Below are 24241 nucleotides of genomic sequence, written 5' to 3' on the forward strand. Positions count from 1 at the left end.
GGTTAGGGTGGCGACTTGGGATCCTAGAGTCCTGAGTAGTGGTTAGGGTGGCGATTTGGGATCCTAGGATCCTGAGTAGTGGTTACGGTGGCGACTTGGGATCCTAGGGTCCTGAGTAGTGGTTAGGGTGGTGACTTGGAATCCTAGGGTCCTGAGTCGTGGTTAGGGTGGCGACTTGGGATCCTAGGATCCTGAGTTCAAGCCCCATCAGCCGCTGAATTAATACACCAGGGGGTTGACTCAGCCTGTCATCCTTCTGTGCCGCACTCTCGGCGAAATGTCGTTCGTGACCATCTAAGACGAGCCATTTGTTGACACTTTCTCTCCATTTATCCCATTTTACAGACGTAAAACGTTTGACTTCTTCGTTCGCTCCATTGTCCTGGTGAATAATACATGGGGGAGCGTCCTCACTGGCCATATTCATCAAAAATCGCCGATCAGCTGCCGGTGATTTCCCCCCAGCCATGGTGAGGAAGCTGCCATCTTGGACAACTTAGCTGGTCACATGACAGTCTGACGTAATTTGCATACGATGTCAGCCGATCTATTGGCTGTCGAGGCGTCACGTGATCTGAGTGGAGAAAATTCAAATGAGAGAGTGCAGGGAATGCATCGATTTTCAAGATGAAAATAGACAATAACTGCAGCTATTTGAGTGGAGAACCTTTTGATACGTATGTATTTGGATATATACGATCATATTATCAAGGTTTTGTCTACCCCCCCCCCCCCAGTGAAACAAAACTTGATTTTGAGGCATGGCTGATGGCCTATTAGTGCATTTTGCAATCGTAATTGGGAAAAGGACAAGTTTTAGTGTTTTTTTTGGAGGGTTAGAGCTGATCAAGAAAACTTGTAGATTCTTGATTAAATAAACTAGGATTATCCCAAAAGTTGTCTTCCTACAAAATAATGGATTATCTTTTGGGAGCTGAGGATGGCCATTCGTACGTGGCACAGGAATAACTGGGAAGGTGAATTTGTTTACGGTGTTGGAGCTGCTGAACAAGACCACAACCACACTGAGATAGCAAGCAGCTTCTCCTTCCTGGAAGTCTCTTACAAGTATCATGTAAATATTGTTTGCATGTATGTGGAAAATGACGTGTGGACTCAGACGGACCACTATGTTTAGCAGAAAGGACTCAAAGCAACCGAAGCTGAGAGCAATTGGAACAAGGGTACATTCTCAACGACAACAAATCGAATCCAAACCAGATCTTTGCAAAGCCTGGTGTGGCCAATGGTGCCGGAAGTCTTGGTGTTGGTCAGGTGTTCGGCATGTGTCATACCTGCGAGAGCTGCTTTGCGACACAGTTTGCATAGTGGTATTCCTGGGGCCCACCGCCATGCAGCGCCATCTCTGCACTTCTTGCTGGACTTACTGAAAGAAGTACGTCAGGCTCCGGCTCTCAATCCATCTGGATGGACACAGGCTTGTGCCTGGACGTGCCAACCCTATGCTACCCATGCATACTGTACATAGAAACATACAGTCAACAGCTGTGGAAAGAAGTACCTCACACAGGGTCACCTGTACCGACACTGCCAGGCTGTCCATAAGGCTCACCGTGCAGAACCAAGGTGACTCACATTTTTGCCAAGACCCGGCATGCCTTTTATCTGCACAACCCAAAGCTAACGCACATTGTATGGAGTCTCTGTCACAATCTATCTCACAGATGCCAGGCTGCTCACCATCCCTTCATTCCCATCAATGCTACCGCCATTAAAGCTCAATGTGCAGTCGACTGGTTGAAGTCTCCAATAACTCAATGGAGGTCAAGCCTGTAATGCAGAAGCCTTTGAAAGAAGTCATGAAGTACCTGTAGACAAATCCATGCCCGAGCCCGAAGCACCTTTTGCCTGGACTTGATGCTCGTGCTGTTATTAACATCACCCCTACCAAGGTGTCCTACATGCTGAACTATAGCTCACCATCCAACCTTGGAAAGTGGTGCTATGACCAACAGAATGGCACTGATGGGTCTAACAATCACAGCCAAGTCTGTGGTGGTAGGTCGGTGGCTGTTCCTGGTGAATGGCAGACCGTTTGTGGGCAGTGCATGATTTGTAGCAAAGAGAGCCCCACCATCCGTGGCCAAAAGGAGATGCCTGAATTGCATCAATGCTCCTGATGAGGTGTACTTTGTTGCCAACGGCAAAAGCAGACGTGTGCGGAAAGCTTCTTTTGTCCCAGGAAATGATGCGCTCGGCAAGGCGGCCATATTAGAACATCACGCCGTGATTCTTCCAGCCATTGAACGTTGTAATCCGAGCCCATTGTAAATGAGAACTGAGCTCTCATTTTTCTTCCTGTGTTCTTCATGTTTTGTCTTTCATTTGGTTGTAATCTCCATTTGTGGGTTTCAGAAGGTAGAACAGAGTCCTCCCAGGACTTAAATTATCCAACTCCATTTCGTTATAAAATCACATTTCAAGGACCAAGTTGGTCAACGAAACATTATCCCTTTCCATGCATCCCCCATGCCTCATGCGCAGAATATGCTTTGCAGTAGAGAATGGTCTCCTTATCTTCTATACTCCAGATCACTTCTTTCCATTCATCATCAGCTTCGTTCTGCTGATTTTGGTGCAGGCTCCACCTGTTCAACTTTTTGCTTTGGTGTAGAGTTCTATCTTCGATCTCATAATGTGGTTGAGATCTTCTTCCTAACTGTGTAAGGTGCAGTCTTGATTATTTTCAGCACACATTCTGGCCACTCTGTTTGGCTGCACAGACCTATGTCTCAGCTTCGGAGGGATCGTTGTCCCTTAATAGGCTTTCTGTAATAGTTTCCAATCATTGATGGACATTGTTGGTTACAGCCAGGCAGATGGGGTTTTCCCAAGAGGCTTGAGCTGCTTGTGAAGGGTCATTGATGCCGCTCTGGGGAGTCGTGCCAAAACGATAAATCTTTTTATTCCCCTTCGTGCCAAATAATTTTTTTTTTTTTAACATTTTCCAGAATATTTTCATTTTCACAGCCAGCTCTACTCCAGCTCTCTTGCACATACACAAACATTAAAAAAAGAATCAATTGAATTGATCAACCACATCGACTGCATTCACATTTTGAGTCTTGTACAATGTGTCATTTTGAAACACATGTCTGTTCATTAGGCAGGATTTTTTTTACTCCTGTTGAAGGCCTTGACTATATTATTTTGAATGTACAAGTGGAACGATTTTGCACCACACCAAGCGAGCTCACCAACTTGACAATTGTGAGATATTGTAATAAGTTAATGGTGTTATTGTTTCTTGTTTACCCTTGGAATCTTACTGGTCATTGGTGTTTATTAGCCCATACCAACGCAGCAGAGATGGGGTTTTGCAAGTGTGTGTGTGTGTGTGTGTGTGTGTGTGTGTGTGTGTGTGTGTGTGTGTGTGTGTGTGTGTGTGTGTGTGTGTGTGTGTGTGTGTGTGTGTGTGTGTGTGTGTGTGTGTGTGTGTGTGTGTGTGTGTGTGTGTCGTTGGTTGTTATCACCATTTGAGGGTTTGAGGACATGGAACGAAGTCCTCCCAGGACTCAAAATCTCCACCTCCTATTTTTTGGTAAAGGATCATGATTCATTAACCAAACTGTGAAACTTCGTTATCGTAGCCTCGTTCCAAGAGCTCTTTTCAAAATCTTCACTGAATCTCTGACGGCCTCCACTTGTAGCTCGTTTGTAGTGATATTCCCGAGAATGACTTTTAAATTCTCAGTAAGGGGTTTCTTTATCATTCCTGTGGCTCCAACTATCACTGGTACAATTTCAGCTTTCGTCAATTTCGAATTCATTTTCCTGATTTCTGTAGCATTCAGTCCAAAGTCATTGGGAACTGAAACCTCAACCAACAATGCTGGCTTTTCTTTTTTATGTTTGAGCACTATGTCTGCACGCAATGCTTTGTTTGCAATGTCAATACTTGATGAGATCTTCTTGTCACACGTGAGCATTATATTGTTACGGATTTGCGCCCGCCGGCATGCTGACAGCCACGTAACTCGAATCGCGGCACGTCGCCCACCGGACGGACAATCCAGACGTGACCCTCTCGGACTAACACCGGGAACCAGTCACGGGTGGACCTTTCGGTCTCACCGCGATCGAGCCAATCAGCCCCCGCGTGGGATAGGGTTGCTCGCCAAATTCGACCTACCTAAGTACCCACGCGGAGGGTAGACCGGGCGATCGCACCTCGCCGCAGGTCGACTTCGGACACGGGCCACTTAAGCGACCCGTTCCGTACTATCGGGATAACCGAGCGGTGTTATCGTCGACCTCGACGGTTCGAATAATTATCGGGCGTATTCAGCCCACTACCAACCCTTTACGTGAAGCAAGATGAGGATTCAATGAAGGAAATGACGAAGCGAAGCGGGAAACAGTTCGACACAAAGCACATTTATTCGCGGCACACGGGAAGCACACATATTCAATTCCACCAAAAGCACACAGAAAAGAAAAACACAATTCAATTTACACAAAAAGCAAATGCGACAATGCAGATCTAATACCGATTACACGAGCACACGGCAACACTTATACAATTTTACTTCACAGACGGCGCCGACAACACATACCCAAAACCAAGGAAAAGAACCCTCAAGGATGAGGCGGGCCTGAGGCCGAGACCGGGTCGGGCCTACCCGTCTGGTGATGAGACGCGGAGCGGCGATGGTGCCTCAACTCCGCGGGCCTCGCGGACAGTGTCTGGTAGGGGGTGGGAAAGGGGCCCCCTTGGTCGCACTATCTCAGCGCGGGGGGAAACAGGAGGGGGTTGCTGATGCTCGGGGTATAGAGGATTTTTATTGTCCCGCGACGAGCGTCTCCACCTTGGCCAGGTCGCGCTGTCGGCCTCCCTGGGGTGCAGCTCCCTGCATGACGTGAGCACCCCCTCGTCTGCCCTCGCCGCCTCTCCACAGCTCCGTCCCCTCCGCTCCGACTCCAACGCACACGACGACCAGCTCCTTCTTGCCAACTCCACCGCCCGCGAAGTCTTAACTCTCTGTTCCCTCTCGACTCTACTACTCACTGGACTGACGAACACGGTCGCTTATATGAGCCCCGTGGCTTCGCCCTCTCATCTTTGACCCCCTCCCTTCGACCTTTCACCTCGCTCCCCATTGGCCCGAGAAAAAGTGGGCGTGAATGCTTTTTGATCGATAAATTTGCATATATCGATCGCCCTCCAACGCCCTGGGGGCGGGGCCAATTCGCCCCTCGCTCACCGATTGGACGGCAAAAAGTGGGCGTGTGTCGTTTTTGATCCGTTTTTGAAGCACAAAATCCGTGATTTTGTACACGCTGTTCGGCGCGCGCCCTGCACGAGCCAACACCGGTACCCACAAGCGGCGCAAGAACGGTGGCGATGCGACGGTTGTGAGGTGTGACGTGAAGGTCGTGGCGGTTGTGGTGAAGCGGCGTTGTGGTTGGTGGGTGATGTTGTGACTGGTGGTGGTAACAATGGCGGTTGGTCCAAAATAAAGATAGTAAAAGAAAAACGGCTATCCTGAAGAGTCGCAGCACGCATAAATGACATGTATTCCCACTAGACAACGGGTTTGGGCCTAACTACACATGTACTTACCGAGATACCTCACCTAAGGGACCTGAATGGTGGTTTGCGAATTTGGTAACCACAACAATATGTTCATTTTCAAGGAACGGACTTGGTTTGTGTTTCCATGATTGTTCTGGGACCGGGATGTTGAAATGTTTACACAAATGCCAGTGGATTACTCTGCAGACGCCGTTATGTCTTTCTGTGTAAAGCAGTTCTGACATGAGTTTTTTACATCCCGAGAGGAGGTGACCGGTATTTTCTGTTTCTACCCGACAAAACCTGCATTTATCCGATTGGCTCAATCCCGCCATTTTCTTAAAGGCATTAATGTGGTGTCCTTGGTCTGATATGAGGCATTGATGATGACTTGTTCTCCATCCCAAGTAATTTGACCTCTTCTTTGCCATTCCAAAGAGCCTTCCTTGTTGATCCCTATCTGTCAAGTTCTTTTTTTAAAATTTCCCTGCTCTTTTGTCATTCTCCCATTTGTCAGAGTATATCTGCTGATATTTATTTTTGTAGTTTTCCTTTTTTTTTCTTTGCAATCATTGTGGCTGTATTTATTTCTGTTTCATTTTCCTGTGCATAATTTGTATCTGTTTTTGGAAGTTTGTTGCTAAATGGATTAAGGATCCCTTTTCTGGTTTGTTGTCTTCTTGTTCATGTACGAATCTCATCCGATACTCTGCGAGTCTAACACACAATGTTCTGTGCACTTGGTTAAATTCCATCAAACCACCTCCTCCTTCTATTCTCGGTAAGTACAACCTCGGTATGCATTGTCTTTTTGTGGAACATCTTGTAAATAGTTAGAAGTTTCCTTGTTTTGGTGTCTAAATTGTTGATCTCCAATTGTCACCAGTTTATAATCGCACAGCCATATTGGAATACCGGCACTGCGAGTTGGATTATAGCTTTGGTTGTTTTTTTCTTGAAGAGAGGGATGATTTCAGAATTGGCCTTATTCTGCATAGGTACTCTTTGCTGATTATTTTATGCATTTTTTTCATGTCGTACCTGGGGGGGCCTTCTTATATTCCAAGGTATTTGTGGGATGCTTCGTTTTCTAGTTCCTGGATTGTTGTACTTTGATCGATTGAGATGTTTTACGTACTTTTTGTTTTTCCTTCTTTTGGCTGATGTGCCAATTTCTTATCATTTGGTGTGAAGAGTTTTAGATCATCCATATAGAGGAGGTGTGTTACTTTTCTTATTTCTTTGGTCATTTTTATGCTACATGTCAGACTGTATCCGTGTCCTTGTTCATTGATGAGGTTGGTTCGTGGGTCGAGAGCCAGACAAAACAGGAGGGGGAAAAGGTTGTCATCTTGTAAGATACCATGCCATATCTTTACTCCTGGGATTTCAATGTTTCCTTCCAAGTAAGGTAGTATCAGCATTGTGTTCCAGAGCATCATTGCTTTCTGAATCAGTGTGACTATTTGGGGATAATCCATTAATTTGGGACACTACCAAAGGCTTTTTTGTAATCTATCCTGGCTGTGGATAAGTTGGTTTGTCGGAGCTTGCATTTTTCGAGGATGGTTTGATTTAACAAAAAATTATCTATTGTTCCTTAGCATCCTCTCTTACATCCTTTCTGCTCTGCCTCTAAAGCTCCTTGTTGAGTTGAGGTGGTCGTAAATTGCATCGGTGATTATACCTGTTAAAAGTTTGTATGCTGTTGGTAGGCATGTTATTGGTCTATATTTGTTGGGTAGGTGGGTTATTCAGATTGAGGGATTAAAAGATCGTGTGTGTGCGTGTGTGTGTGTGCGCGCGCGTGCGCGCCTAACCTTTTTTTTTACCATTTGAGCTTTTGTCATCAAATTTTCAACAAAGCTTTATTATGAGAATATGGAGAAGACAAATTAATAGTTTGGGCAAAGGGTCAAAGGTCAACGTCACATAAAATCGGCAATTTTCATCCAATTGACCTGAAATTTTAAGAATTTGCATATTGGGTCACTGAATTGGTGAACCAATCAAAAACTAGAAGTACATTGTTTGTTTGTTTTTATATCAAAAGGTCAAAGGCAGAAGGTGCATAAAATCGTCAATTTTCATCCGATTGACTTGAAATTTGAACGGGGTTTGCATATTGGGTCACTGAATTGGTTTACCAATAAAATGCTAGAAACTGATTGTTCTGAAGTCAAAAGGTCAAGGTCATAAAATCGGCAATTTCCAACTAACTTGAAATTAAAGCAGAAGAAGAGTAAGGGGAAACCTATATTATGCCAGCCAGCTGTTTATGATGAGGTAGGAGTAGGGTCATTCTACCTCAGTTCACCCAAGGTTGTAACCCAACCCCTCAGATTTGGCTAATTTTTGCATGTATGTTACATATGATAGTCTATGTTCACATACAAAATTTTAGCTAAATCGGAGTAGGGGTTGACGAGATATGACCTTGAGAACTTTTGACCTTTTCAACTAATGTCGCGTTTCCACCAAAATTCAAATCCTCATATCTCAGCAACCCATTGCCCTATCTCGATTATTTTGGTGTCGTTGGAAAGGTAATTGCCCATAGAATGCAAATCCAGCATCGGTTCGTCGATCTAGTTAAGTTTGGGGTGGATTATTTGTTGACCTGACATTTGACCTTGTCCTTGACCTTGAAGACCTCGTGACCTTGACCTGGCCTTGCATGAAAATGAAAGACCATACTGTCTACTATAACATATCAAAAAACTGGAGGGGTAGTATTTTTGTTCTCGAGATATTTTCGGCCAAAGTTGCAAAGGTCGTAAAAATGCAACCAAACCAACCTCAACAAACAGACAAACAAACAAACAGACAAACAAACAGACAAACTAGCCCAAACCTCAGCCATAGGCTGAAGGTTATCTTGCCAAAAACAAAAATATTTATATAGTCAATGACGTCAGCAAAAGATTCTGTCGTCAAATTATAGCTATATCTGAAAAGCACTCTTCTTGGGCTTCAATTTGAGGTACTACTCGATATTGTTGGTCAAAGATTTAAAAATGACCTTCATAATCGTCAACTTCGACCTTAGGCGCTAACCATGAAGGTCAAGGCCGGTTGCCACCGAAAACTAATCAGCTGAGCGCCTATCGATATACTATATATCCACCAAGTTTGGAGATGATCCGATAAAAATTACTCAAAAGTTAAGGGTTTCGTTGATTTTGATGTTTGACCTTCTGGTGACCTGGACCTTTGACCTTGACCTTCAACATTTTGTGTGTCTAAAGCCATTGCGCTCACGAGTATACAAATTGTGATCGAAAACTGTGATCTACAGAGCTAGTTGAAACTTGAAAATCAATTGTAACAAAAAATAAATACACAAACAAACCGACGAAAAAAAGAGATCTTGCAAAAGGCTCTGCGTTTGGCAAGATAACAAACGAACAGAAGAACAAACGAACAGACAAACGAACAGACAGACGAACAGACAGACGAACAGACAGACGAACAGACAGACGAACAGACAGACGAACAGACAGACGGACAGACAGACGGACGGACAGACGGACGGACAGACGGACGGACAGACGGACGGACAGACAGACGGACAGACAGACGGACGGACAGACAGACAGACAGACAAACAGACAGACAAACAGACAGACAGACAAACAGACAGACAAACAGACAGACAAACAGACAGACAGACAAACAGACAGACAAACAGACAGACAAACAGACAAACAAACAAACAGACAGACAAACAGACAGACAAACAAACAGACAAACAAACAGACAAACAAACAGACAAACAAACAGACAAACAAACAGACAAACAAACAGACAAACAAACAAACAGACAAACAAACAGACAAACAAACAGACAGACGCAAAACCCTCTCTTTTGGGGAGGATAATATTTTGGAATTAAAGGATAATTAAATAAGTAAATAACACCGAGTGTTCCTGCAGAACCGAGTATCTCGTGTCGATAATTGAAAGCGGATCCGACACAAAGGGCGAAACACAATTTATTCATAAACTTAAAGGTACACATTGTCATTTACGATGTTCACATAATAAGAGAACAACATGAAAATATATAACGATGGAATCAAAATAATGAGAAAACTGTGAAGAAAATTTTCAGAAGGAAACAAAATAGAGGAAATTCGTGAAACAATTTTTGCAAAATTAAAAAAAAAGAAAAAAAGTGAAATAACATAAGGAGAAAGCAAATGATCGTTAATAACATTTTCCACATCCACTCCGTTTCACTTTACATCGTACTCAAAACGGCTGAGAGAACTGAGGTAAAACGTGAATACCAACAAGTAATTAGCGCAGCTTTTAACGTATACACCGCCCAAATGATAAAGCCGAATTTAAAATATTTACAAACGCAATCCTTTGAATATTTCAAAGAAATAAACTGTAAAAATCGTTGTCAAGCCTCGAATGGTCCGGATACAAATAGTTCGGAGGTAAGTAAAGGAAAAAGTGACCGATACCGAAAAGAAGGATAACGGTGGGGGGGAGAGACTCTTCCGTGTCATGGCGGCGAGCGCACCATTGGGGCCTGTGACGAGGCCTCCGTATGAGCCGCCGTCCTGGTGAGTCTCGTCGGGTTTCAGGGAAAATCTCGAGGCTTCCCCCGTAACAGTGAAGGGGCGGGCGTGCTCAGAACCCCACGAACAATGTGTCCACATCGATTACCGGTTTACACAGCGATCCCCGGACGGTTTGCATTGACGTTGATAGGCAGGTGAGCTTTCATCTGGTCGTGAAGAACATCTGGAAACGGTCTTCATTGATGATTCGTACAACTGATGTTAGATGTTTCAACGAGGAGGAAAAGCACTGGTCGAATGTCGGTTTTCTTTGCTTTGGTTGTCCCGTCCGTGTGAAAGATTGACTTGTATGGAGGGAGGATAGCCGGCTTTGGGGTCTTCTTTTTTAGAATGTCGAGGCGACTATAAACTGTCATCCTGGTGCTTCGCATGCAGGGCGTCAATCGGATTGGTGGGTAAGATTGAGGAGCCGCCTGCCACCACTGATCTTTGGCGGACGTTAAACATCCCCGTTGGTGTTGGCTCAGTGGTTAGGGTGGTGACCAGGGATCCCAGGGTCCTGAGTTCAAGCCCCATCGGCCGCTGAATTAATACACCAGGGAGGTTGATTAAGCCTGTCATCCTTCGAGGTCGGCGAAATGAGTACCGGATCCAGTGTGTGTACTGGTTGAGGGGCACTGCATCAGCGACACAGTAAAAGCCTGGTGTTGGCTCAGTGGTTAGGGTGGTGACCAGGGATCCCAGGGTCCTGAGTTCAAGCCCCATCGGCCGCTGAATTAATACACCAGGGAGGTTGATTAAGCCTGTCATCCTTCGAGGTCGGCGAAATGATTACCGGATCCAGTGTGTGTACTGGTTGAGGGGCACTGCATCAGCGACACAGTAAAAGCCTGGTGTTGGCTCAGTGGTTAGGGTGGTGACTAGGGATCCCAGGGTCCTGAGTTCAAGCCCCGTCGGCCGCTGAATTAATACACCAGGGGGATTGACTCAGTCTGTCATCCTTCCGAAGTCGGCGAAATGAGTACCAGTTCCAGTGTGTGTACTGGTTGAGGGGCACTGCATCAGCGACACAGTCGCGCTTCAAGAAATGATAGCTACCTCGCAGCTAAGCTGCCATACGACCACCACCAACATCCCCGTGAAGAGTATGACGGTTCTGGCTGACACTTTGAACAAATTAAAAATTACCTGCCTTCACATCAAAGGGGTCATCAGCGGAACGGACACGATCCCAGGAAATGATGCAAAAGCAGAATCCGCCGCCGCTGCGCACAAATGAGCGAACCGTGGTGGTTCGTGGGGTCTTATCTAATCCTTTGGGGAAATTGACTCCAGACCCCAATCTGGAGGTACTGGTTGAATCGCGCCAAAGGTGAACACCGTGAAGCCGTCTCCGTCTGGCTCCTTTGGAGGGGATGTCAAACTGATTGTTTAATCTGCCAGCATTCGCTTGTGGTGATTTCAGAAGTCTCATGCTCATGAAAAGAGTAGGCCATTGGGTGCTGGTACATCACTTGGTCAAGAAGCAAATGCATACAGGAAGTGAAGCACTGAATGAAGGAGCAAAACAAATGTTTTAGTGGGTTGTGGGGAGGGAAAAGGGGGGATATCTAACATTAGTAAAGAAGTAGAAATCTGTGTCCACTGTCAAGTGGAGGAAGTGAAATGAAGGAACACGGTATTCTTTTTAGTAGTTGGGAGATGGGAGCTTTTCTCTCTCCAGTAAGTGGGTTCATTTCGGAGAAATACCTTCGTCCCACTCCCTGAAGGATTTCAACCCACGGAGTTTATCCGTGCTCTATCCTCCAAAATGCTGAGTGTCAAGCGAAGAAGCAACTCGTACCATTTTGAGTCTTTGGTACGACTTGGCCAGGGTCAGAATCAAACTACCGATCACCCATACTCGTAGAGGCTCTAACCTTGACCAGCGAGTCAGACAAATAAGCCGTGTGTTGAATTTTGTATATATATCTATATGATGACAAACTCGAAGCTCTTTGCTTGGCTACAGTTTGTGGCTTTTCTGCTTTAGTACAGGGTCTCTGTGCCCAAAGTGCGACGGCTGTCCGCTGATAAAATCAGCATAATGTAATGCTGGTGTGTAACCTTCATTACAGGTAAGGAAACTCATGGTCGTCACTTTGGGCACCTCACACGGCTTATGTCCAAAGGGAGCTAAAGGAAAATGAGTGATTTGCTGTTTATACCCAGTATGTAATTATTATAATTTTTCTCTTTTGTTTTTTTTCCTTTGAAGGGCTGGGAAGCCACCTCCAGGATTACATCTGGACGTTATGAAAGGTGACAAGCTCATTGAGGTGGGTCGGTTTTCACCGAGGTCTTACGGACCCTGTTTTCAGCTGTGTTCCCAACTTGTCCAGCAGCCATTCTTCTCGGATTGATTGCCCAAATGGAAGAATTTTTTTGTCATTACTTTGGGATTGAAAGAATGGTAACCATATGGAGTGAAATACGTTCCTCCACCATGTCCTGCCTGTCTGTCCTTTTTCCTGTTTATTGCATCCCTTGTTCGACTGTTGGTGTTGTTCCATTATCGGTGCGTTTTCTTCACACCTTCTGTCATCTCGTGCTTCCATGAGCGTTGACTTCTGTCGTTAAAAAAAAAAAAACACAAAAGGCTTGATTGTTCTTCTACTACGTGACTATGGATTTCATTAATTGTCTTTCCTTGATTGCTAATTCACCCTCTGTTGACCATATGAAGTGTAATTTTTCATTATGTATGTAATGCGTTTGTCCTAACCCTCCCCTTTCCCCAAACCCACTCCCCTCTCACCATCACTTGCAATCCTCCTTGGCAATATTTCTTGGTGTTCCATTTGCCTCACAATGCTGTGACCTCAGGATCAAATACCATATACTCTGTTGATGTGTCTCTTGTGTCTCGATGTCTTCGCAGTCGATGCAAAAGTTCACCGACGTCTTCTAACGTCCTTGTCTCACATGTAATACATGTATGTGCAATCTCCATGAGCCTGAGAGTGCTGTATGAAAAGGATTGAGTCCAGATGTGTTTCGACGATGATCATTTGAACAATACCAGTTATTGCTTCACACAGGACCTACTGTGCCTACCACTTACTGCTGTCCTCTAACGTCGCAGAAACTGATCATCGACGAGAAGAAATGTTACTTGTTTGGAAGAAATCCTGACGTGTGTGACCACACCATCGACCACCAGTCCTGCTCACGTATCCACGCTGCCCTAAACTACCACAAACACCTCAAGAGGATTTTTATCATCGACCTCAACAGCAGTAAGTAAACACCGTTACGGTTGAGCATCATGTGAAACATTTGGGAAAGGGTAGTGCCGCTGATAGAGGGCTCCTGTAGGTTAGAGCAGGAATTCGCAATTTGTTCAGGGTGCTGGTTATAGCTCGCCTACTCTTCCCGAAGGACACCGTGGGATATTTGACATCCATCGGCTCATGCTGGCAGACGGGACACCCAGTTTAACATCGATTTGAGGGACGGCACACACATTGATGAGAAATACTGGGCTAGCAGATTATAGCTGGGTTTGGATTTTAACACGGGTAAGACGGCTTAGAGGCGAGTGTGCCTACCTCAAGGCCATTCTGCCAGCCCTATATCCTAGCTGCCATTCAAAGTTTTGAGATAATATAAAATACACCAAGTTGGATAAGTAAGAAGTGATGAACACAGAGGTTAACGAGATAATCTTCAAGATTGAGGTAATCCAAGATGAACCAGACTTCCGTTCAACCACCAAATGATACTCCAGTCATTACTAGAGGGCCGTCTGTACCTGTCATGTACGTAACATTTGGAGGAGAGTAGGTTTAATTGAGGGCTATAAAGTTGAGAAAAGAAAGGTAATCAAGAGAGGGATAGAGAGAATGAATGAATGTATGTAGTGTGGGGAAGAAGAGAGATAAAGGAAAATACGATTTGAGGGGGAAGGAAGAGAACAATCATTTTTTTTACCCTCATCTGATGGGTGAGCTGGACAATTATTATGGGACATAAAATGCTTGGTTTGTTACTGGCTCTTGACATTAACCCCCTCCCCCCCAATTACTTTGGGTTTTAAGTATGTGAATCGGAAGCCTAACTGATGCGCGTACTGCGTTTGGGCAGCCCATGGCACCTACCTGGGGCAAATTCGCCTGGAGCCGCACAAACCCCAGCAGGTGCCCGTTGACTCCACGCTCAAATTTGGTGCCTCGACTCGACACTACACGCTGCGTGAGCGGCCGCAGACTCTTCCACCCATCACCGGCCTGAACAAGTCGGAAGAGAAGACTGACGATGAGGATCTTAAGGGGGGGTTGCTTGGCCTACCCGAGGAGGAGACTGAGCTGGATGTGAGTTGCCTTTTTTACTTTCTCGTGGTTTGCTTTCTCTATTGGTTTGGTGCTGAGAATTTTGTTGAGACGTGTTCCAGTTTTACTGCAGTTTTTTTTGTGAATACACAGAGTTATTACTGTAACTTTAACCTGACATTCTATGAGGGAAGATCTATTATTTTTTTCTTATATTCCAACCCCATCTAACTGATGGGACCATTTGTACTCAAGTGAGCACTAAAGATGGATTATTATAGTTGTTCATTATAGCTGTTCAAGGTTTGCAGCAACATTTTGTTTACGTTGTTACGGACTTGCCTCTTTAAAAGGCCAACGACATATTACACATGTAAAAATGACACGTTTGACATATGTCCCCTCCCCCCCCCCCACATACCCCCCTTCTCCTCCTGCAGCCTGTAGTCATATGCCCCTTACTTTCACCTTTCCTCCTTCCAACAACCTTCTTTCTTTACCCAAACCCAAAACCCTCTTCTTCTTTTTTTTTTTTCTCCCCCACCCCAGCTCCTTACCTTCCTTTTCTTAACTTTACTTTTGGGACTATCTGGTTATTAATTATACAGTTCAACGAGAGAGTTCATAGAACATGATACCCCATGTATTGTTCAATTATATACTTCAATTTTGATCAAATAATGATTTTAACACGTTAACTGCCAACTACGAGGATAGTGTACCAGCTTCTGCTACTATAAGTATTCTCGCAGAAAATATTACGCTATTGTGTTGTAAACAGAATATGCTGCCGTGTCAGATTCGGCGAACATAAATCGATGTAATAATCGTGATCGTCATTATCAGTCTCCATGAGAAGTATAACCACTTCATCTGCATTCATGCGTGCTATTTTGAAGGGTAATGCCAAGTCGCAAAGCATAAAAAGCGCCGTGGTACTGTTGCGAATTTGGAAGCTTACTGCACACAACAGCCAGGTCCTATAGATCAGCTATATCGGTAAGTATGTGTTTCTAGTTAGGGTCCCGTCCTATGTTTAATGGGTGATTAATTGTACGTGCGCTGTGAGTTCTTTTATAGTGACAATTTTTACATTTTAAACTCCAACAACAACACCCATCTTCACTTCTTCACCATCAGCCTTTCCCACACACATGCGTGTCAAGCACAGCCGTGGGTGGAGTCCAATGTGCCAGGCAGGGTTTCTTTGGACGTTGGCGTCTTGGATTTTGCTCCAAATACGGGCATGGCGCCCCTCTCAGCCAATCGGAGGGGTGCGAGCATGTCTGCTGCCTCTCAGCCAATGGGGAGCCAACGCAACATATTACTGCTCGACTTCCTGGTCGAGTGGGGGGGAGGAGACATGAGCACCCCCCCTCCCCCCGACCAATCTCGGACGCCCGGGAGATCGCCCGACACGCCTGTCCAATGAGGAGGGGAATGACGAGATGGATCCCGCCCACCCGTGAAGAAAAAGGGATAATTGTGTGGGGGCGACTCGATGAGAGAGTCTTCCCGCCGTGAATCGCCTGCCTGCGAGCCGGAGGAGAATCGCTTGCCTGCCTGCCTAGCTGACTTGCTTTGCCTGCCTCGTCGCCTGTTTTGCCGGTGGAGCGTGCCAGTGCCCAACGCTACCCTCCGTACCTGGTGCTTGGAGTGGCATCGTATTGCGGGTACGAGTCCCGCCGGGCCACATCGTCTAGAACCGCACGAAGCGGGAAGGTCCAAGCCAGTCTCTTACCTCCAGCTCACCTTCCCTCCGAGCTGGGGGTATCAATAAAGGCCGCGGCCACCATTTGTTTTTGGGGGGTGTATGTCTGTGTGTGGGCCCATCTTTTAAGTAGAAACGTTTAAGTGCTGTGTCTGTAAATTGCATTCCTTTTATTCGGTTAACTCTGCCTTCTTGCGTGCTCCCCTGCCCCGTTATAAATAAATATCCCTTTTGTTAAATGTTCCAGCTTGTTTTGTTTCTTTCATTGGCTTAGCACGGTGTGTTTTGAGAAATAGTGAGGCAGTAAATTGTTCATTTGGACTGACACGCCTTGGTAACCTCCGCTTGGGTTCCACACGGTTCGGGCACGGTAACTGCTCATTCCGCTCGTGGTCCGTCAAGGGTGTGAATTCCCCGGTAGCTTTGCCGTGTGGGTAATTAGGTATATTGAAGTTTGGCAATTGACCCTACTCCACGCGGTTGAATTATTGGTGATTCATGGTCCAGTAAGGGACCCATGCCTTTCGGACTTATCCGAGGGTCACGACCTAAATTCCGGTGTGTTCGGTGGAGCCGACTCTACTGCTCCCTCTTGCGGTCGCGTTTGCCACCGATACCTGGCCCCGCAACAGTACAAGTACCACGATCGACCATTAGCAATGACATAATACCAGGGTCGATTCAGTGTTAAAAATGGCCCTACCAGATAGTTCGTACCTGGCATACGGAGTTCAAAATCTTGTCCCACTACCAGCTACGAGTTTCCTCATGACGTGGGGTTTCCCCAGCAATGGCTAAGAAATTAACTTTGATTGCTCATCGAAAGATAAAATTTGAAAAAGTTGTCGCAGTTTAGGAGATGGAGGCTTTATTGATCACCATAGAACGCAGCATCAATCTGCATCATGCATAGCCACATGGCGGCCTCTCTTCACCTTAATAATGTACCCTCTTACATGCCATGCCCTCTCATGCTATACGGTATATTGATATATAACATGGTTCTTGGAAGTGTAATGAAGGTGATTTGTGTTCTCCATTGTTCAAGTATATTGTTACAGAAATGGCCCTTCGTATGCTACTAAATATAGGATTAGCCCAGATCCCCCATTAAATGCATGTTTAGCTAGGCTGTTCGGTAAAATGGGCGTTACATGTGTGTTGGGAGGTGTCACAGGCTGTTATTTGTGTGTGCAGTGGTGGTGGATCGAGAGATCCTTCTTCTTCCTTCCTCTCTTCGGGCGAGACTCCGCCCAGTGCTGAGAGGGGGAGTGGCCAAAAAGAGGAAGTGAAACTCAGGGGAGGAGTTTGTCGGCTTCGTAAAGGGGCGCGCCTCGAAAAGACAAGGTAGAAAGAACTGAGAGGACGGGGTTGAGCAGTCGTGCTTCGAGGCGGGAAGGAAAGAGAGAAACTACGGTGTCGAGGCGCGATCTGCTGGTTGAGAAGGCGGGCTTCGAGGCGGGAAGGCAAGAGAGAAACGACGGAGCCTCTGACGGTCCCTACTCACCTCACGGCTCGACGACGTCTTGGAATCCCATGGACCCGGCCTGCCGGAGCCCGGCACCTCGATTTGGCCTGGACTTGTATACTGGACCTTGTGAGAAACCAGTTGAAACCCATCATCGACCTGACTGTCTGGTGCAGTCGACCTCGTAGAGTTTGAACGCGCTGAGGCTGCGTGTGTGGGCGCTGCTGGGAGCAAGAGTGCGACTCCTCCATTTTGCCACGTGGCGTGTTCGAGCTTGGGGCTCGAATCCGTGGACATCAGCTTGTTACGAGCGACATTCGTGCTTTTAACACTTTCCTCTCGTCCATGAAACATCACCAAGTACTCTGTCTTGTTTGCATGTTGTTTAAGGCTTATCTCGGTAGGGACCCCTTCGAAACCGGTAATCTGTAGTTCCCTAGTTAAGAACGGGTTATAGATTAATTAAAACATTGTCGTGAATGTTTTGCTTGTGTTGTGTTCCCCGATGTTCCCCAATAAATCTGGTTGATTCGTATGAAGTTGCCGCTATGGATTAATTCGTGTCGCATCGAGGAACGATCCGTACGATTGGTATATAAAAACAAAATGGTTCCAGACTGGCAGAAAATGCTCAGCATCTGACAAAACCAGTCTGTAACCGGGGTTCTATTTCCCCAACTGGTAAGGTCCAGGATTACGTTGGTATCGCGATTGAAGACGCGTGACCCGAGGCCTGTGCTGAGCCAGCCGGCGTTATAACCCCGGAGATGGCGGTGGTCAGGATCTCACCACCGCTGAATCCTTAACAATATAATTCAATTCAAATTAAAGTTGAAAGAGGTTTAAAGGCATATAAATTGATTAATTCCGGGTTTTATCACCATTTTCTGCAGTGTCTATCACATCACCCGATCTAACATGTTACGTTAGTTCTTCGTGCTTGTTGTTTGTGCCCTTTATGTCGTTCTTAAAGACAGTAAGTTTCCGTTTGGAAGGATTTTCAATTTCTATTCACGGTCAGGCAGGCGGACAGAGTGAAAATATTATCTCACTCCTCTCTGCGCACGTACAGTCGGGATAAATTCAGAGCCAAATCATGATAAAACGGAAAACTTGTCTTCCTATTCATGTTTAAAATACAACGTTAGATTCAAATAAGTCATTCCTCGATCATAAACTGATAGGATAGATAGACAGATGGACAGACGGACATAAACAGATTTCTTAACCCTGCTTTTCACTTCGCGTGAGCGTGGTGACTCGAATGGCACTTGATAGAGTGCATACCTCTGCCAGGCTGAACAGTTTACGTTTTGTATCCCACTGTTAGACCAGATCTGTATCCGGACCTGAACCAAAATCTAATCAGCTTGTGCTTGTCACCGACCCAACTCATCCACTGCTCAAGTTTTGTCAAAACTCATCCACAACGTTTTGAAATGTGCGATATACAGTTTTGGGCCTCATCTCTTGATGGTGAAGAATCACTTTAAAATAAATAAATACTCGAAGCTGGATCTTCACCAAAATCTAACCAATTCGTCCTTGTCTCACACCTGACCTGTCCACTAAATTTTGGCCGAATCCTTCCATAACTTTTTGAGATATCCTGCATACACACAGATGAACAAACAGACAGGGGCAAAAACATGACCTCCATCCATTTTCAGTGGCAGAGGTAAATATGGTGGAATGTTTGATCCTCTCCCCTCTTCCAAACCTTCTTTTCCTTCACTCCTCACTGCTCCCATACTTTCCTACCCTCTTTTCTTTCTCCTAATGTCCTCCGTTCCCATCTATCTATAATTCCAGCTGTGTGTGTGTGTGTGTGTGTGTGTGTGTGTCTGTGTGTCTGTGTGTCTGTGTGTCTGTGTGTGTCTGTGTGTGTCTGTGTGTGTCTGTGTGTGTCTGTGTGTGTCTGTGTGTGTCTGTGTGTCTGTGTGTGTCTGTGTGTCTGTGTGTCTGTGTGTGTGTCTGTGTGTGTGTGTGTGTGTGTGTGTGTGTGTGTGTGTGTGTGTGTGTGTGTGTGTGTGTGTGTATGTGTGAGTGCGACTCTGTGTGTGTGCGTGTGTGTGTGGGTGAGTGTGTGAGAGAGAGAGAGAGAGAGAGAGAGAGAGAGAGAGAGACTGACTGACTGACTGACTGACTGACTGACTGACTGACTGAGAGAGAGACTGACTGAGAGAGAGAGAGACTGACTGAGAGAGAGAGAGAGACTGAGAGAGAGAGAGAGACAGAGACAGAGACTGCTGTTTCTCGATAACCACTGGTCCGATCTCATTGAAACTTGCCAGGTATATTGCTGGGGACGTGTGGATGTGCCTTTTCAAGGTTTGATATTAATCGGAGAAGTGCTTTCCCAAGTTATGGCCATTTATTTACCAACCAATGAAAGGACACGTTGCTGCGTAGGCCGGTGCGCAGCCGGCCGACGATGACGTCACGTGCCGTGCTGGTTATGATTGGGATCGGTGCCTTAGTTACCGTGGCGTAGGAGTGGCAATGGTCAATGGCAGCGAATGTCATGGCAAGCAAAGACAGGGAGGTAAACTTGATTTTAATTTGGATTTTAATTAACTCTGTGTGTGCAAGTATCACAGCAGTTGTTACTTCAATGCAAGCGATAATTCATGGAATGATGCGAACATTCCGTACGGGCACGCACCACTTCCGGATAGTGATGACTTACTGTATTATAATAATTTTTCGATTTCTTATGCGCATTTATAGATCAACACAATGTCCCAATCCAGTCGTCGTTTACGAGAGCGAAGGAACGCCCTGTGTGGTTGTTTCTGGCTCGCGGTTTGAAAGTTTTTTTTTTTTTTTTTGTGGAGGTTTGCACGTACGGGCATGCGAGAGCGAAGGAACGGCCTGTGTATTTGTTTCTGGCTCGTGGTTTGAGTTTTTGTTTTTTTGTCCACCTACGGGCACGCACGTACGGGCACGTACTAGTTCTTCTCCATTTTGATATCCTCAAGTTAACACTTCTTCCCTCCCCACCCTGTGTATATGTCAGAAATAAATACCCCTTTTTCTTTATGACCTCTTCTGCATCGGTGCATACATAATATGTGGATAATCTCGAACAAAGAGAAGGATTTTTGGCCATGAGTGACAGAACGGACTGCTTTACCCACCACAGAACTTAACAGAGTTCAACACGGCCCATAACAAGCGTATTGCTACGATCACCATAGAGGAAGGGAACCTGGACATGCCGCGGACAAAACGGAGAAGGAAAAACTCACAGGTCAACTTCAGCGAAGATGAGGAGATTATCAACCCAGGTGAGATGTAATTATAATATAATTTTCTTAAAGAATAGTAATTCGGATAACGACACAAGTTAAGTTTGTGTACGACAGCCACATGAGCACAGGCTGTGAATTTTTAGAAATCTTACGTCAAGCTGATAGTAGAACAAAATTGGGAACTAGGAACAAAGATGTTAAAAGTGGAGGTGGAGGTGGAGGATTTGACCAGGCAAAAAAAAGCAAAAAGAAAGCCAGACTCCCGAGGGTAAAGGCAAGGGAACAAGAAAAAGAGGCCATTTCCCTCCCCCCACGGGCCAAGCTGGGAAATGACAGTGAAGGGGCAGTCGGCGGTGTCAGGACAGTTACATCTCTGCTACGCGATGCATATAGTGAGGTGACAAGATAGGCCACACGAGAGAACGAAGTACCAAGTCAGGCCGTGTCTCTGTATAAATTACGGGAATTGCACTCGCATTGTATTTGCGATTTAACGAGCCTATTTTATTTATTTAATTATTTTTTACAGGATGGCCGAGAGATACGCACACTCACCTCTAAGCTGTCTAGCCTGGGTTTGAATCCCGACCCAGCTATAAACTGTCTTCCTGGTGTTTCACTGGCATGGTGATTTATCAATGTGTGTGTGCGTCGTCTCTCAGATGGACGTTAAACTGGCCGTGGCCCACCTGCTGGCATTAGTCGGTGGACGTTAGATTCCACCGTGTCCTTCGCGAAGAGTAGGCGGGCCATTGCTGGCACCGTGGCCAAATTCTAAATTCCTGCCCGAACTAACAGGGGGCACTCACTGCATCAGCGGCATAGCTGCACTCCCAGCAATGATGCAGACCAGCAGCCATTGGCTGTACGCAAGATGATGACGTACATAAATATGTTAAAACAACAACTTCGATCATTCAAATATCTCACAGTTTTGTTTGTAAAATTGACTTTTGTTTCGCTTTTAAAGAAGGGCACAATAAATGCTCATTGTGTTTGATCCAGGAATATCTAGGGTGCGAGGAAATGCCTTTCTTAAATAGCCTTTGCAAAGAAAAGAACGTGAACCATGTTTCTTTTTCTGCAGAGGACGTTGATCCCTCGGTTGGCCGCTTCAGAAACATGGTACAGACAGCTGTCATTCCTCTAAAGGTATTTTTTTTTTCAGCCTTTTTTGCAAACATTTCATTTGAGAGGAATTGCGATGCCTTGCATGCGTTCCTTAGTTGCACTTTGGCACATCTCATTAATCCTCTGCCTTTCAACCTCCCCAAACTTGCAGAAGAAGTCTGACATGGGTGGCTCTCAGCTGAACTCTGCGGACGGGATGAACAAGCGTTTGCACAACCTTCCTTTTACGGTGGGTTTGTACACTGGCATACCTCCGTCGGGTGGCGAGCATGGCATGGTCCCTACATCGCCCTCAACAATCGGAGTCAATGCGGCAGGAACGACACTAATTGGGGGATTACCGATCCCTCTGCCAAATCCGGCACCGGACGTCGACCTGGTACCGCCTGTACCCCAAGCGCCGGCGCCCACTGTGTTTGTCACAGCGGCGGTCGTGGGTGATGTCACGTCCAATGAACCGCGTAAGAAGAAGTATGCCAAGGAGGCGTGGCCAGGCAAGAAACCCACACCATCGTTACTTATATGACGTCACATCTCATCGGCATAGAACGAATGCCGTCCGAGTCGGTGCAAGTCCTCAAACGGATGATCGACAGTGTTGGAGATCAGTCTGGTTGTTCCTCCTGCTCACACCGTTGACCGCTCGTTCCCTTCCCTCTCTCCGGTTTGTGGAGAGGTTTTGTTGAGCGAAGACATTTAACCCTTACAGGCCCGTCTGTGGAATCCTCCGCCCACAATTTTTCACTATGAAAATGGATTTGAACCTGTTTTTATATTGTAAAAAAAATTATAAAGTTTTCCATTCTATTAATACACACGGAGTAAGTCCTTGCTTCTGAAGTTTGCATTTGAAATATTGTGTGCTACTGGTGAGTGAAGCTCAATGTAGCTACCCGTTTCGTCTGTGGGTGCTGTAAGGGTTAAAAGAACTGAGTTTGAGTTTAAGAGGGTGTTGGAGATTCTCCTTTTGGAGGGAAAAGAAATCTGGCTTTTGCAGTTCACAGCAAGTCAAAAGTGTCCCATCTCACCACAATGCGAGCGTGCAATAAAGGCTTATTGCTCCAGATCCGTGAGCATCATGGCAGCGTGATCGATCGCACAGCATTTCTGCCCACACCGTCGGTCTTGGGTCCACCTGAGGTTTAAAAGAGTCCTCTGAATTTACAGAATACCTAGGTTGAAATTAGGGAGAAAAGATGGGGGAGGAGTGGGATCGAGGGCTGGGTGGAGAGGAGAGAAATGTTAACAATAACGAGAACACTGTAAAAACTCTTTTGTGGATTCATTCTGTTGCTTGTATGTTGTTCCTTCCTTTGAGTTATTCACTCTATCCTTGTCCTTGACAATATTGCTCTTTTATACTTGTCCTGAAACTGCTGTGACCTGAACATGAAGTCTGTAACGAGTCATCTTCCTCTTGAATGTTTCTATTTAGTTACCTTTTCCACCGGAAAAGGAAATACGATCACAAATATCGTTTTGTTCTTCGGTCGTGTTCAGGCCGTGATTTTTTTTTTCTTTTTTTTAAACCAAATAATACTTTTATGTATTTGTAAAATGTAGAACCATGTTTCTTTTTATTTTGCAGTGTTTCTGGGAAATAAAACCTTATCACCAACACCGGCAGAGACCTTGAATGAGATGTTTGTGATTGTTTTTTTTGTTTTGTTTTTAATGATGTCTCCTTCCTCCACCCCCTCCTCGTCCCCGCCACTCCTCACGTTCTTTTTGAATGTACATAATTGGGAATTTTTATTTTTTGCATTTGTTTCTTTTATTTGTTCTTTCTGCTCGACGGGTGTTCATGTTGTAATGTCTCTCTAAAACGTGGTTCATGATGATATGTTTGCGACTGTGGGTAAAGAGACCAGGTGTGGTTTGACTTCATTTATTTGTTAAGTACGCTTCATTCATTTTGTATACAGATTGTGGCTGCTGGTTGTATCATCGCCAGGAGTACGGCTGTGCCGCTGATGCAGTGCAATTTGACCAGTGTGCCGGCGATAGCTCCTCTATTCCGTGAAGGACAGCGTGGGATTTTTAATGTCCACCAACCAATTGGCATGCCCAGTTTGACGTCCATGCGAGGGACGGCACACACATTGATGAAACATCAGGATGGCAGTTTATAGCTGGTTCAGGATTCAAGCCCAGGCTCGACAGCTTTGAGGTGAATGCGATTACCTGTCGGAATTCCTGCCAGCCCACAAAGATATGTAATATTATTAGGTACACCACTGTTCTGTTCTTGCGTATGGTAGCTTGGCTGCCAGTTAGCCATCATTTGTAGGAAGTG

General features: G+C 45.6%; 1 protein-coding gene and 1 pseudogene across 1 annotated transcript; both read left to right on the top strand.

The window, feature by feature from the left end:
* Positions 1 to 940: 940 nt before the first annotated feature.
* LOC147017478 (metastasis-associated protein MTA1-like) lies at positions 941 to 2251 on the top strand (annotated as a pseudogene).
* A 7747-nt stretch (positions 2252 to 9998) lies between these two features.
* On the top strand, positions 9999 to 23582 carry PPP1R8 (protein phosphatase 1 regulatory subunit 8). Its single transcript, XM_085847172.1, has 7 exons — positions 9999 to 10113; positions 12329 to 12389; positions 13196 to 13349; positions 14197 to 14423; positions 20706 to 20850; positions 21902 to 21966; positions 22097 to 23582. The coding sequence occupies exons 1-7, from the start codon at positions 10055 to 10057 to the stop codon at positions 22469 to 22471; spliced, it is 1086 nt and encodes a 361-aa protein (XP_085703298.1). The 5' UTR covers positions 9999 to 10054; the 3' UTR covers positions 22472 to 23582.
* Positions 23583 to 24241: the final 659 nt, after the last annotated feature.

The sequence above is a fragment of the Eptatretus burgeri genome, chromosome 11, assembly GCF_056783735.1.
Source record: "Eptatretus burgeri isolate ZD-2024b chromosome 11, Ebu_testis_v1, whole genome shotgun sequence".
Classification (NCBI taxonomy): domain Eukaryota; kingdom Metazoa; phylum Chordata; class Myxini; order Myxiniformes; family Myxinidae; genus Eptatretus; species Eptatretus burgeri.